Source organism: Drosophila busckii, chromosome 2R (assembly GCF_011750605.1).
Source record: "Drosophila busckii strain San Diego stock center, stock number 13000-0081.31 chromosome 2R, ASM1175060v1, whole genome shotgun sequence".
In the NCBI taxonomy this organism is placed as follows: Eukaryota; Metazoa; Arthropoda; class Insecta; order Diptera; family Drosophilidae; genus Drosophila; species Drosophila busckii.
Window position 1 is genome coordinate 15523187 of NC_046605.1, and position 16108 is coordinate 15539294.

The 16108-nt window shown below is 34.1% G+C and overlaps 1 protein-coding gene across 8 annotated transcripts in view; it reads left to right on the forward strand.

The window, feature by feature from the left end:
* Nucleotides 1-5817: 5817 nt before the first annotated feature.
* LOC108597232 (nephrin) overlaps nucleotides 5818-16108 on the forward strand; it is a 72503-nt gene continuing 62212 nt past the window's right edge. For 6 of the 8 annotated variants that reach the window (XM_033293072.1, XM_017983675.2, XM_017983676.2 and 3 more), the window contains exons 1-3: nucleotides 5818-5979; nucleotides 13769-14092; nucleotides 15530-15550. In XM_033293072.1, the coding sequence (XP_033148963.1) occupies nucleotides 13957-14092; nucleotides 15530-15550 (157 nt within the window). In that variant the 5' untranslated portion in view covers nucleotides 5818-5979; nucleotides 13769-13956. The remainder of the gene's footprint in view (nucleotides 5980-13768; nucleotides 14093-15529; nucleotides 15551-16108) is intronic. The other 2 variants (XM_017983677.2, XM_017983680.2) reach the window with 1 other exon arrangement.

The following is a 16108-nucleotide window of genomic DNA, read 5'->3' on the forward strand; positions in this document are numbered from 1 at the left end:
TATGCCTAGAAGCAATTGAAGCTTGAGTTGGTGACTTGAACAATAAGAAGCAATCAATGAAAATTATATCTCAAGCAGATAACTATAGCTGAATTGATGATTTCGTTGGTGCAAAAGCATGCAGAGATTTCACCAATGTATTGGTGTAATATATATTACCATGTATAGCTGAATTGGTGAGTTCGTTGGTGCAAAAGCATGCAGAGATTTAACCAATATATTGGTGTAATAAATATAACCATGTATGGTAATATCATCAATAAGAAACATGCAGAGATTTCACCAATGTATTGGAAAATTATATCTTAAGACATGTATGGCTGAATTGGTGATTTCGTTGGTGACTTCATCAATGAAAATCATACTGAGTTTTCACCAATGATAGATATTTTAGAATTATAGCTTAAGTACATTAGTGCAGCTGGTAGTAATTGTTGAATTCGTTGGTGTTTCAATCATTAAATTCACCAACGCTAGTAATTGTTGAATTAAAGAATTGTTGGAATGCAAACTTCATTGCTGTTTAAACATTTGAGTCTTAGGCTAATGATTTAGAATTTGAATTTTGAAAGGCGCATGTTGGTGAATTGTGGATTGGTGAAGGCTAAACTGGATAGTATGATACGATATATGTGAAATGGTATGGTATAAGTTACTTGCTATAAAATCCGCATGCAAATTTCAACAATGTTTTGTTGGAGTGCTAACTGGTGATTGGTGATTGGTGTTCACCAACGCGGCGTACTACAGGGGCTATGCTATAAAAATTTAAAGCAAATTTGAATTTAATTAAAGCTGAGTTCAAAAACACATAAACATAAGTACAGTGTATGAACGAATGAGTGAGTGAGTGAGTGAATGAATGAATGAGTGGAGTACGCGCGCATGCTAATAAAATTGCGTTGAAACGTGTTGGGGCATATAAAAACTTGCCACAATATGACAGGCCATTCAAGTGACTGCGAAACCATAGAACAGTAAACAGCCACAAACGGCGGCACATAAAAAAGAAGAATAAAGCACATGCAACAACAAATGTATTTATATTTATAATAAAATATAAAAATCTATATTTTTATGCAAACGCTCGAAATAAACTAAACACAATGCGCACTTGGACTGGACTATGACAAAGAGTTGCCGACCAGTGGCCATAAATACAATCGAATGCGAATGTCTCTGTCTGTGTGTGTGTGTGTTTGTGTGTGGTGGGAGGCCAATACATAAATAACGTATAAAAAATATATTATCATGCGCAGTTTTCAAATTGTGTGTTAAAAGAAAATTCAGTTAGCCGCCGCCGTCGACGCTCGAGCAAGCAAAAAGTCAAATGTATATATTTTTTTAATACACGCAATAAAATTAGAACAAAATACGCAGTAAAACTAAATTGAAAAGAAAATCGTTATGGTTGACACAGGCAAAAAGGCAAGACGCGCAGCTAAAGCAAAAGCGATTCAAGCGCGTTAAGCAAAACGCGTTTTAGTGCCAACAATAACATATACATATGTAGCAGCCACACCCACACCAACACACACACACACACACATATGGCCACAAAAACACACATTTTATACGCTTGTTGTTGGCTTGCTAAACTTCTTTGCCCCTTTCTCGGATTTTTGTGACTTGGTCTTTTATCTTTTTGTGTTCAGATTTTTTAATATTTTTTCATGCGTACTGTGAACCAAAAACTTCTCTGGGGTTTTCCAATAATTTGATGTTGCGAACTTGTTTTGCATGTGTGTGTCTATGTGTGTGTGCTTGTTAGCTGCTCTACATATTTCATAAAAAGCAAACAAGCATCAAGCGAGAACAACAACAACAAGCACTAGAGCATGGATTGAAGTAGCAAAAACCTAAGCAGTTTTGTGCTTTGTAAAGGGTCGCGAACTGTTGGCAGCAGTTTGTAAAATATATTTTTATTGCTATTGCACGCACACACACAAACACACACTAGCACAACAATGACTGCGACTGCTTGGGCTTCCTACTTCTGACTTCGCTGCTGCTATTAAAGGCGCTGACAAAAAGCAGCAGCAGCAACAATAACAACAAAGGCAAAAAAAGCAACACAACAGCAAAAAAAAAACCATAGCATGCTTTTTGTCATATTTCACAAGATAGCTAGCCAACTCACACACACACACACACACACACACATACATAGCAGGCGAAGGCGAGTGTGTGTAGCAGTAAATAGCAGAAGAAATAGTTGCTAGCAAAGGAGCAGGACACGCATGTTGCGTATGCGGCCGTTACACTACATAAAAAACACTTTCATTACTACAACAACAACACAACAAGCAGTAATAACAACAACACTTGGCAGCGCACAGTGGGTTAGCTTCGCAAAAAATATGTATTAAAAATAAATTATTAAAGTGCTTCAAATAAATGTGACAGACCCCAAGCTCTGAACTTAATACTACAGCTAGCTTAATGACAGCTAGCCCTAGCTTATAAATAAATTAATAGTAGTCGATTTAACAATAAATTCTAGCATTTGCTTTTAGTTGCCTAGTAAAGCTTTCAAGTTAATTAGGCATACCAGATATTGTAACTTTTTCAACTTTGGTAGTCAAAAGTTGTTTATTTATTGTTTATGTTTATTTATATCAAAGCTGGCCACAAAGGTTGGTAACACTTATTTATATTTGTTGCTGTATTAAAATTATGTTTATTAAACATTTTGCTTGAGTAATTTTCATTAATTAAAAACTTTTATTAACGTCGACTGTCCACATAAATAAATGAACACAAGCTTACGAATAAAAATTGTTTATTGATTTAACCATATATTTTGGTAAAAACAAAACAAATTCTAATGCAACTAACTGAGAGTTAAAAAAATGTTTTCCCTAATTTTGCTGGCAACAAATGTTGGCTCTGGGTAACACTCTAAATTTATACATTTTTTTCTGTATAAAAAATTTAATTTGAAATATTTTTGCTTCAGTAATTTTAAATACTTTTAAGCTATTCAATACACAAGCTATTCAATTTATTTTTTTTTAGTATATTTTTTGATATAAATAAAACAAAATATAGCAACTTTAAAATGAGAATTTTATAAAAATTTGTGCATTCAAATTTATAAATTTGTTTCTGTATACAAAAATTTAAAATAAATATTTTGCTTGAGTAATTTGAAATACTTTTTAATAATTACAAGCAGCACATGCAATCGAATATTTTTATTTGTTTCATTTTTTTTTGCAAATTCTAAAGCAACTCTAATATGAGTATTTTATAAATTTTTCCTACAATTATCTGGCAACAAATATTGGCTCTGGGCTTTTTAAATGCCTATTAATAATTCTTTTTTTTTAACGTCGGCTGTAAGTAAATGAATACAAGCTATACAATTCTTTTATTTAGTATATAGTTTAATATAAACAAAACAAATTCTAAAGCAACTGCAACATGAGTATCTTATAAATTTTTTCCTAAAATTACCAACAACAAATATTGACTCTGGGTTTTTTTCTGAATAAAAGAAATTTAATTTTGAATATGTTGCTTGATTAATTTTAAGCCTGAAGGTCATTGTTGCTCTGGCTATACCAATTGTACCATAGAACTTAAATTCTAGGCTACAATTAAAATAAATAAATAAAATTTTAAATATTTTTTAATAAAAATATTAACGTGGATTTTTTTTTATTTTTTGGTATAAGCAAAGCAAAATCTATAGCAAATCCAATATGATAATTTTATAAAATTTCTGCGCTCTCTCGTCTTCAACTCAAACTAAACTTGAACATTACTTATTATATACAAGCCTTAAATTAAACAATAAACTAAGTTGCATTAGCACTTAATTTATAATAAAACTTGATACTTAATTAAGCAAAGATTGCTGAACGCTGCTTTGGCATTGCACCCACTGTGCTGGAATTCGTTTGGACTACAGACTGAACTACTTAGTGCTATATCATACAAACAAACATAGTACAGTACAGTTTGGTGTTATTTCATGCGCAAAAGTCGCTGCGTGTGGTGTTTGCTATTAAAAATGACAGCAGCTGTGCTCGGGGTACAGTGGGAGTCCATTTTACAACTGCAATCGAGACACACACACGCACACACACACACACACACGTGCACGCCAAAATGAACTTGTACGCCAATGTTTATGAGGCTGATAAAAAACAGCTGACCAACATTTGTGGGGGGTGAGGGGGGTACAAAGCTTAAAGCCGCAACGCTTGCTATAGAAACTTGCCAGCGAATTTATAAAGTCGAGCAGCTAATTAGTGTTAACTTTATGGCTGCTGACTACGCCTTTAAGCTATTTACCAATATCCAAGCCTCAGCTGTTTGTTGTGGCCTACTTTACAGTCCAGCACTTAACATTTGCTTGCACCTTAATAAAAGCTTCAACATTGTTTCACTAAACAACATTTTTTCGGCAATTTTAGCTGCTGCTCTTTATGAAGAGCGCGACGCTGTTAAGCAACTTAAGAGACACTGTTAAGTGCTCTGCATTGCTGTTAGTTATACATATAAGCAATAAATTTGAAATTGAGCTAGGCCTAGGCATAAATACTGCACTTATTGCTGTAAGTCAACAAGTGCACATATAAAATATTAATAATTTATTTATATAGCAGCAGCTTATGCTGCGTACTTAAGCTACAAATTAAGACCTAAATTTATATTTATAAATTCTTTTGTTTTTAAGCTGCTTGCACTGCGTCTTATTATATTTTATATACTTTATACAGTTTAATTTGCTGTTTCATTTAATATACACCTGATTTGATTGACAGCCAGTCGGTAGCTTAAATGGGCAACAGGTGCGCAGCTTTGATTGATGTGCGCCAGTCTTAAAATAAATATACAAAATGCAAACTAAATATACACACAGCCTTAAGTACATTTAAATATATATTTTTATACTTATAAACAAAATTAACTAAGCACTAAAGCCATAATATTGTAGCAACAAATTAACTGCAATTTATAAACAATTTTAAAAGCTTGCACTTGTATAAAATAAAGTAAGCGGCATTTTTAATATAAAATAATAATTTAATATTTTTAATTAATAAATTTTTGCTATACACAAAGTAATGCAAATTTTAGTTGTGAGCAAAGTTTATTAACATTTTTAGCACAGTCAACATTTTTAGTACAAGTAAATGTGCTAAATTGAGCGCAAGTAAGAGCGCACAAAAGAGCGAGAGAGAGAGAGAGAGAGCGCAGAGAGCGCACGCAGCATGCCGCAAACTAATGAAATATGTAAACAACTGAGAGCGACTTGCTATAAATTAATTTTACTAAATTAAATATTTAAAATGCAGTTTATATTATTTTATTACATAAAGCTAAAAATGTATATTAATTGCTCGTAATATTTACTTAATTTTTAGCTGCTTTTGGCTGCCTTACAGCAACGCCTAAAAGCTTGCTATAAACTGAGCGCAGCGTTAACAGCGCGCTGTTAACTCGCTCAGGTTTGCTGTTCGGCCACAGCATCCAATAAAAACAGCTGCTTGGGCTGCTGCGCTGCTCGGACTCTCTCGTGCGACTGTCGCTCATTGGCGCCGCGCCTTCGTGTCGTCCAACTCGTGCTCGGGATGCTGTAATGTCGTTTTGGCTCGAGACGAGAGTGTGTGTACCATAAAAATGTTTTCAGTGAGAGTTTGCGATCCCGCGGGTACGGTCGAAATAAACGGGATACTAACGCTTGACGATTTTCATTTAACGAGACGCGTTTCCGTTGCGCGTTCAGCGTTGTGCAAAAAAAAAAATTATAAATATATATATATATATATATATAATAATTTGTTAATTAATACTGCAGCTAAATTTGCATAAAATAATTATTTAGACGTGTGACAAGTGTGCAATGCCATAAATGAAATGTGTTTATACAAATTGCGTATACGCCGCATGAAATACACTTGAGAGAACCAGCGCCAACGTACAAAACGCGTGTATGCCGCGTAATCTGCTAGGCACCAAACAAATGTAAGCAAACGTTGACGATTTTGTATTTGCAATTGTGACAAAGCAATTTGTTGTCAATTGTGAGCAGTTGTTAGTTTTAGTTGCTGTTGTTGTTGCTAAATTTCTAAATCAAAGCAAGCAAGCGGCACTGACTGCAGCACGTTTCCAGCCGTTGCCACCGCATCGTTGTCGCCTCGTTTGCAATGTGAAAAGCATTTTCACATGAAAAGCGCTCGCTGCTATGAAAAGCGTTCTCGGCAAATTGCTTCAGTCTATGAGCCAAAGGTGCTTTTGTGTGTTCGTCGTCGCCGCTGCTTTTGTTAACTTTGAAATAGTTTTTTCCAGCTGTGATTATGTGACATCAATGCCACTCAGTAGTTGCTTATGCATTTAACTCAACTGCTAAATTGCTGACATTCAAAAATAGCACAAAATATGAACAATAATCAAATAGTAGAGCTCAGCCCCAGCCCCAGTTAGTGTTGCATGTTTGCACATTTTTCAATTGCTAAATTGTTAAAGTGTGCGTGTAATTTGATTATGCTGAGCAGCAGCTCACAAGTGTTTGCTGGCTGCTGCTGCTGAGAGACAAAGGTTGCCGCATTGCATGCCACAAATAGTTGAGCTGCCAAATTGATCAACAGATTGCGACTGCTTAAGATGCTGCGCTAGATTAAGCACCACTTACTAGCGCTGCTTGAATGAGTTTGTTAATTGAATAGGAAATGTCGACTGAAGTTCGCAGCACATTCACAAATATATTTGATTTAAGCAGAGCGCACTTTATATATAAATAATTTATATTAGAGCTAACTACTTAGACTTGTCTAGTATATTAGTAGAGCAAGCAACAGCTGCTACTTATAGTACAAACACTTACTGCTGACTTTGAATATTTTGGTCAGAATACACAAAAAAGTTAAAATGTTTTCTGGTATTTTTTAGTTTCATATAGAGGATAAATTAATTTCCAATAAAATGAGCTACAATTCATTTCAGTAAGTTGTGTATATTTTTTAAACATGTGAAAATGTTAAAAAATAAATCATTGAAAATGCGCTTGAAAGTTTTTTTGTATGATCATTTTTTTTTTTATTTTTCTTATTTAATAAGGTATACGGGGAAGTCGGTGAACCCTTTTATGGCCTTGGTATCTGTTCTTTCAGCCCAGATGGGCGCGTCGGCTAGTCAGGCAACTAGCGTTAATTTCATGATCAATTTAAGTTACACTAATAAATATTTTGACGCAACTAAAACTTGCTACTCACCAATTTAGCATTTTGTTATTGACATATTGGTATCAATGGAAAGGTCTTCAAAATCCCTTTCTAATGACACAAATTTGTCTTAACCCATTAAGTACCCATTAAAAAATTGTATCTTTTGTAAAATAAGGGTTTTTAAATTTGTTTTCTAGACATTTAAAAAAAATATTGGGATGCAAAAAGTTGCCCCTATTTATATTAATAGTGATTTATATTTTTATTTATGCTTATATTTTTTAAGATTTTTGAAAATTATTTTGTAGAAGTGACTAATTTTTCCTTCTTCTCATACAAAATTAAAATTTTCAAAAAATTAAAAAAAATTGTGGACGTTTTCACGTTTTGTATAATAATTTTCTAGATATAGGGAATCCAATAATGCAACTTTTATTGGGCATTCTTAAATATTTAAGGAACAATATCGCAAAAAAAAACTTCGATTGTTTCAACTTTCTATTTAGGTCTTCCCCCTTAATTTATTAAGACTCAGCAGAAATGACAGAGATAGAGATAGTTATCATACGATATGATGATACTTATCATATCATATACATTTTAATTTAAATTTTTGGTTGAAACAAATAACAGCAGCTCTTAATTTTTAGTTTAAAAATTTTAAAGCAATTTTTTTTTTAATTTTAATAGTAATTAATTATAATATAAATTGTAGCAAGATCAGCTGATTTGTTGATTTTTATTTAAAAAATTTAACTTCTTATGTAATATATTTTTTTATTTAATTAAAATGAAAGGTTTAAATTTATGTGTCTAAAATATACTTTGTTATTGCTTATAATAAACAAAAGTAAAGCTGAGTTTGTTTTTGCTGTAATTATTTATTTTCGTTAAGCAAAATTTCCAATAATTTTATTTATAGCTGGTTTATTTTTTTTATAGCTCGATTGTTAAAGAGTTAGATGAGAAATTTACTATGAGATAGAATACAGCTAAAGTTGCCAATAAACTCAGCTAACTTTAAAATTTGATAGCTCGAATATAATATAAAACTAGACTATATTCTAGTTTTATTGTATGTACGTGAATGTGATCTAAAGCGAAGAGAAAACGCATGAAAATAAAAATAGCAAAGCGGTTTTAATTTCGCATAAAAAACAGAGAATTATAAATTAAGCTAAGCTTGCATTGGAATAAATGTTTATTATAATTCTAGCAAAAAAAATTATTGCGCTATCATTTTAATTAGTTGCTAAAAAATTAATAAAATAAATATGCAACTCAATAATTCTAGCAATGAATTTCAGTTCTACGTTGTCTTTGCTAAACAAATGTGCAACAAACTGAATATCAATGTAATTAATTAAATGTAACTGCCGATTATTTATTTGTTTATAGAGCGAGAGCCATTAACATTTAATTAGCTGCATCAATGGGTGGCTGCTTACTGCATTTTTTATTGCAACTTGCACATTTTGTCCGCAAGCATAAACAAGCATTAATTATTAAGCAGCAACTAAAACAAATTAATTTAAATTAAGCAAACCCGACACTTGCCACATTAACTGTTGTTGCTGCTGCTGCTGTGTGTGTGTGTGTGTGACACATTTAATGAATGCTGATTGATATGGAAAGAGAGAGAGAGAGGGAGAGAACAAATTTCGATAGGCAAATGTATTTTAATATGCAATTTATAATGCGGTCAGTGTGTAAACGAAAACCGTAGCAAAGCCAAAACAATTTGGAGCCATATCACATATCGAACAATTGCAAATGAGTTGCGGCCAGAGCAAGGTCACGCCACATCAACGGGGGCCAAAGTGTTGAGCATGCAAATGTGTGTTTAAGTATGCAACAAAATTAGCAGCAGAGGCAACAACAGCAGCAGCTGCTGCGCATGATGATGATGCCCCAAGTGTTGAACGCTCTGATTGCTGCCAACGCGCCACACACACACACACACACAAAAGTGAAGCCTGCCCAGGCATTTTAGTATTCATAAAAATGTGCTCGAACACACAAACAGAGAGCCCAAAACCAAAAACCCCAAGCACCTCGTCTAGCTAGCGAAAGGCAGCCATGCATGGATTTTTATAGGCTCACTTAGCGCACATAAACCGCAGGAAAAAAAAAAAAAAGGAGACAAAGTGTAAATAAATAAAAATATATGTGGGCTATGCATATGAACGACGCTCGGCACTTAGGCCAGGTACAAGTTGTGCTCACGGCTAAGCTGAAGGACTCTCACACACAGCTATGTGTGTGCGTGTGTGTGTGAGGCTTTTCAGCATGCCATAATAATATTGTAACTTTGCACTTCAAATTGCATTTTAATGCAAACACACTTCATTACATTACATTGCAACAAGAGAAACAAGAACGGAAATTGCAAAAAAAAAAAAAAAACACACACAGCAAGTTGCCTGCAGCCGCAAAGTGCAAAAGAGCGCGCTATAGTGTGTGCGAGTGAGTGCGGTAGTAAATTGAAGTGTAGCTTGATTGAGTAAACTGGCACACAAGCACACGTTACGTATACGCAGCGTTATGCGCGCAACAACTCAAACACATATTAGCTAATGTAGCAAAATACAATTTCATTTCATTTTAAAGCTGCATAAAAAATTCAGCAGCTTGCAGTTAACATTCAACACTCGCCACAATTCCATTTAAAATTCCAATTTTATTTTTCATAAAACATATCGATAAATTTCACTTAGTTGTCTTCAACATATTTCATAGTTTTGCTAAATTGAATAAAACTTGTCAAGCTAAAAGTGGCCAAATATTTGACACGTTATGCACACACACACACACATGCACACACACATGCACACACACACACATTTTATTTGCATATTTGTCAATGGGTTTTTCATTTAGATTTAGTTTGTGCCGAAAAAATATCAATTTATTATTTTGTGCGTTGTAAAAATAGCTCATGCTCTATTTATTATGAATTTTCAAGCGTTTCGAGTAGCTAAAAATACATTTGCATTAAGCGCTAAGCTGCTGCTCTAGTCATTGATATGGAAATCCATTTACTGTTGCCACAGCGACTAAATAACATTATGAGCTAGAGCAGCGCACACTGTGCGTATGATAAATAAACTTGTGTATTAAGAAAAAATATTATTAAATGTGTGTACATGGGGCAACGCCGCACTCTCAGCTCGACTGTCACTTGTGGTTTAATAAAAAATTTTTATTTATGTGCCAAGCAAACTGAAAATGAAACTAAAACTAAATTCAAAGCGAGCGCTGTAGTTTAAATGCATTGGTGTGTGTGTGTGTGTATCGAAATAAAATTAGTGCGTCGAACTAAAAGCATTGCCAGCTATTGCGACGTGGCCGATAAAACAGAGCAAGTCAATATATCATAAAAGCACGTCGAAGTTGCCTCGAATGTCGCGCAAAATGGCGGCGGTGGCGGCGCTCGCTCGCTCTCAATTGCTGTCTGTCTGTCTGCATGTGTGTGTGTGTGTCTGTGTGTGTGTGCAGACTAGAAACATGAACGTATACAGTTTCCGATTTCCGTTTTCCTGTTTATCGCTTATTGAGTTTTTGCTACGTAAAAGTAAAAGCATTGCAAAAGTTCCAACGACACTCGAAAAAAACAAAAAATCTACAGCTGAGAAATTTGCACTCGTTAGCTCTTTGCGCGCCCAATCCACCCACCCCCCACTCTATATATATATATATATATTGCTGGCTGCTGCTGCTGTCTTTGCCGTCGTTTTGTCGTCATCATATTGAACTTTGATGCTGGCACGTTCTGAGCGCTTTCTTGGCTGCTTTTTAAAGATCTACACGCGCAAAGCGAGGCAAATACTTTGAGGCACATGTTTTCACCATTCTTTTGACGCCGAGCTCAGGGCACAGCTCCTGCTGCTGCTGCTGCTGCTAGGGTAGAGATTCGTCCTTTGGCGTACCCAGCACGTTGCGCTTCGGTTTTGTGCCTCGTGTGTTGTTAGTCATTTATATGGGCACCATAAATTATAACAAATATGTACGCAAGCGGCATTTTAAATGATTTCTCACACAGCTACGCTACGCTGAGCAGTAGTCACGCCTACATTGCGGGGCGTGGCACGACCTAAAACTGAACCCAAAGTTATAAATATACTTTAATTAAAACACAGCGACGACGACGCCAGTGTGAGTGCAATATGTTGTAAAATATTGAAGCGCACACGGACATTTCATTTGTATAAGTGCATGTGTGTGTGCGTGTGTGTGACGAGGCGTGTGAGCTGTGATTTGTTAACGTCTAGGAAGGAACTCGCAATAGATAAGCAAGCAAATGTTGCTAATGACTTGAATATTAACTGCAGTGTTATTAAATTTTATATAAGCTGCTGGCTTAGCTTATGTGCAATATAAATATTAAATAATCAATTAAACAATCTTAAACTTTAACTTAATTTGCAGTTCGACAGCTTCAAAATCGAAAGCTGAGTTTATGTTTAGCCAACAAGCCAAAGCGCATTGCCAACAATTTTTTATACCTTTCATTTTCTCTAAGCATGTTTAGTGCAGCTAAAAAAAGGTTAAAGCAAAGAGCAACACATAAAGCTGCTAATTGACTTCTTAAAGTTTTTTTTGTAATTCAGCTTCGAATGTTTCGGTTACGTTCACAATGAGCTAAGCCTACTTCAACTGCAGAGAGGATTAAAAAAGCAAAGCCAAAGGTTTTTTTCTTTTTGGGTTGAAGTTGCTTAAGCTAAAAATGCTGCAATAGTTGATTTTTGTAAGCAAAGCAGTTCTCTGATTTTATTTTATTACCAAATGATTTAATTTAACTTTTTTAACTCTTAATAATTAACACTCACCCAGACCTGATTGGGTTTGGGTCTGTTTAACACTCCCCAATCAATAATCAAATTTAAAAACAAAAAACTAATTTTCAAATACTTTTAAATATTTTTTGTAATCATTTTCTTTAATCGTTAAATGCTCATAGTTGTCATTAAATAAATAAATAAATAAAACAATTACAGTTTAAGCTTTGATAAATGCAGACACACATTAATTATTTATGTAAAATATTTATTGCAAACAGACACCGATTTAACTAAACTTCTATGTGGATTATTTATTTATTTATTTAATGTCAGCTATGAGCATAAAAATTAAGTTCTTGCTTTTAAATTCGATAAGCTTTTGGAGGGTTATAGGAGGGTGGGGAGAACCCAAAAACCTAAACGGGTCTGATTTAGTCTTAATTATTTATAGCTAAAAAATAAATCGTATTCGGTATGGATTATGATACTGACAGCTTATCATTAAAATTGATTTTATAATATTGTAGTAAAATTAAAAATTAAGTTATTTATAATAAAATAAATTTTAAGGCTTAAAATATTGTTTATTTCATTTATTTTTTATATTCTATATAAGCAAATGTAATAGAGAGTTCAGAAATGTCGACTGATTGATTTTATTTTTTTATTTTATTTGTAATATAATCTAATTTAATGCTTAAAATAATATTTATTACATATATTTGGATGCTGTAAAAGTATATATAATATATATAGAATTGTATAGTTTGATTTTTATTTATTTCATTTGTAAGCTGCAATTTGCAATTCATTTTATAATAAAACTGGAGCCCACAGGCTGCTACATATTTAATTTGTATTTTTATTTATTTAATTTCAACTATGAACAGTCTATGATAAAAGAAAATGATTATAAGAAATATATAAAATTAAATTTTAAAGTATTTAAAAAATAAAGTTTTTGTTTTAAAAGTTTCTAAGCTTGTAGATTGGGTGTGTTAAACAGACTTAACATTAAACCCAATATCCTAATCGTGCCTGGGTTAGTGTTAATTTTTAATAATTAATAAATATATGGCATTAGGTATGGATAGTAAAATACAAATTATTTATTTAATAAAGTTTAATGACTTTAAATAATTATGACATTCAATGTTGCTGCAGAACTGTTTTTATTTATGTTTTAATTTTCATTATTTATTATTTAATAAATTAATAAATAATATAATTAGAATAGATTATTTAGCTAAACAATTGTTGCTTACTATTTGATGCAACATTTTAATTTATTCAAATTACTTACTTAAATTTGATTAAAAGTGAAATCACTCAAAGCCATTTAAAACGTCTGCAAAATGTGAATTGAAATTAATGTGAAATGCATATAACAAATATATTTAAATCAATTACAATGGCAATGCATATGCATAAATTATGCGCTAAATTCGAGTGTCATTTTGTGATTGTTGCATAAATGTTGAAATAATCTATATATATATATTATATAGTTTTTAAATAATTTGTGAATAGCTTTCAGCTGTGCACATAAATTAACAATTGCAGGCACATAAATAACTTGCGTATACGTAATATGCATGTAATGCAATAAATATCAAAAGCTAACAAATGTGGGCAATAAAATGGCTGAAAATCAAATAAATCAAAGCGGGGAAAACTAAATTTAGTAAAAAAAATCAAAATAAAATGTGGAAGAACAAGCGCAACAAATAATAATAAAATAGCTATGTAGTCAACTAATTTATGGGCATGCTAACAGCTTAATAATTAATACTTTTTCTATTATTGCAGCTAAATATGCCGCGGCAGCATAAAATGCAGCTGTGTGTGTGAGCGCGCGCGACAAATCGAAAGCAACTTAATAGAAGAAACACTGAGTGTTGCGCTCTCTTGCACTTAACTCTTCCCCCCCTTCACTTCACTTCACTACACTTCACTGCTACACTTTACACAGGCCAACCACAAACGCTGGGGTAAGCATGTGCCACACACTCAACTGGCGCTGCCTCAGTTTGCTGCTGCTGCTGACCGAATTCAATGGCCTGGCATGGGCGGCAACACGCGCTCGCGTCAGCAGCGTTACAACAATGACACGCAACATTGAAGAGGAGAACGGTAAGTTGTAGACAAAGGTGCCAAAGTTTAATTTAAAGTCACAGCCTGACAGGCCTCAGAAATAAAATGTTGCAGCCACTTGTCGCTTTTATTAAATTAAAAGTGAAAAGTTTCGACTGCTCAACATAAAGTTGTTGACAGTTATAAAAAATATTAAACAACTGCACAATTTGTGCTTATTTTAATAAAGTTGCTACATTTGAAATGATGTGAAATTGATTTTGATGGCTTTAAGCCCAAGACGGTCTAATCGTCTAAGGCAGCGCGAAAACGAAAACAAACTCCAAGTAAAATAAACAACGCAAGCCAAACTTACTTGGCAATGTTGTTAATGGTCAGCAGCTGCTCGCTGCTTGGCAATTCGATGGCTTTTAGAGCTTGTTATGCTGTTTGCCTGAATTATTGTTTGGAACGTCAGCTGCTCTGGTCAGCCGCATACACAAAGAAACTTTCGCTGCCGTCACTTTCCATAGCAAATAATAATATGTTGCTAATAAATAAGCCAACAAAAAAAAAATGAGAGAGCAGTGAGTGAAAGAAAGTGAGAAACTTTGCAAAGTTTGTGTTTTTTTTTTTTTTTTTGGGGCCAAGCAAATTGAACAATAAGCGGGTCTCAGCACATAAAGTTGGCCAAGTTTATGGCTACAGCTACATAAATAACAAGCCGGCGTTAGTATTGGTGAATGCAACCTGAAGTGGCGCTAATTGCGCATTATGTCGACCACGCGCGTTAAATACAAATAAATGTGTGTTAAGTGCGCGCACAACGCTGCGTATGAGCAATGCGCCAGCCACACACAAGTTGCTTGCTACAAATTGTAGTTGCGGTCCAGAGCTTCGAGCGCTCAATCGAATTTGAAACTTTACAGTTTAGAGCATTTTGCATGTTAACTTGGCTCATACCAAAACCGCCTACTCAGCAAAGTATTTATCGCATTTCTATGAAAACAACGTACTCAACATTTTTGGCGAAACTTGCGAAAATTATGTTTGCGTTTTGCACAATTTGTTGTCTAACGAAAAGTTGAACATTTGTTTGGCCGCAGCGCAGCTTTATAAATGCTTATTTAGTAGCCCATTTCTGATGAGTAAACTTGGCCTGCAGTTTAAGCCATATGCTCGCCCAGTGGCTATAAGCTATAGATATAGTTATCGCCCACAACTTGCTGCACTCGCCGAAAACTTTCGCCAAGGATTTAATGCCAGCTTCCAAGGACTTAGCATGCGTAAAATATGTAAGTTGAGTATTTGTAGCAAATAGCAAGAAGAACTAAAAGCAAATACGCCCGAGGCTAAATCCGGCGTAAACATATGTGTAATGTGCTAATGAACTTGCCCCCAACAACAACAAAGTTTCAATTTTGCTCGTTTGTTATTTTTTATGCATTTTAATTTTTATTTTTTATTTTATTTGTATTTTCTGTTTATCTTTTGCAGCCTTACTCAATCTGCTGGCTGGTGAGTTTATTGATTTGTTTACTTTTTAGTTTTTTTTTTGAATAGCACAAAACCCTTAAATAATTTCCAAACATTTAGAGGCAATTTTATGCCGGCAGAGACATCAAAATATTATTGATGCTGCCCAAACAATTTGTGCACACAAAATTGACCAAAGCACAAACAATGGCCCAAGCAACAACAGCCGCCTACACAAACATATAATCGTTATATATATACTACATATATATATATATATAAAAGAGTCAAGCAGCACGAACGTATAAAGAAATCAGCTTAGTAATGTTAGAAATCAGCAGCATCGACACGAAATCGAAGCGAAGCGACTGGCTGAGCCGGTCAAAAGTGATGAGCAACAATGGGGAAGGACGGACAGACGGCTGCGGCGTCAGGTTTCGACTGCGTGTAGTTTGGGGCTGCAAAAAACTTTCGCCACTGATTCCGAAATGCCAGCGCTGCTGCCTAAGTCGCTACGCCGCTGCCTTTGGCTTTAGCTTCGGGGCTGCTGCTGGCATTTTGGGTTGGTGGGGGGTTGGGTAAGTTTTGTGAGCTGTAAAA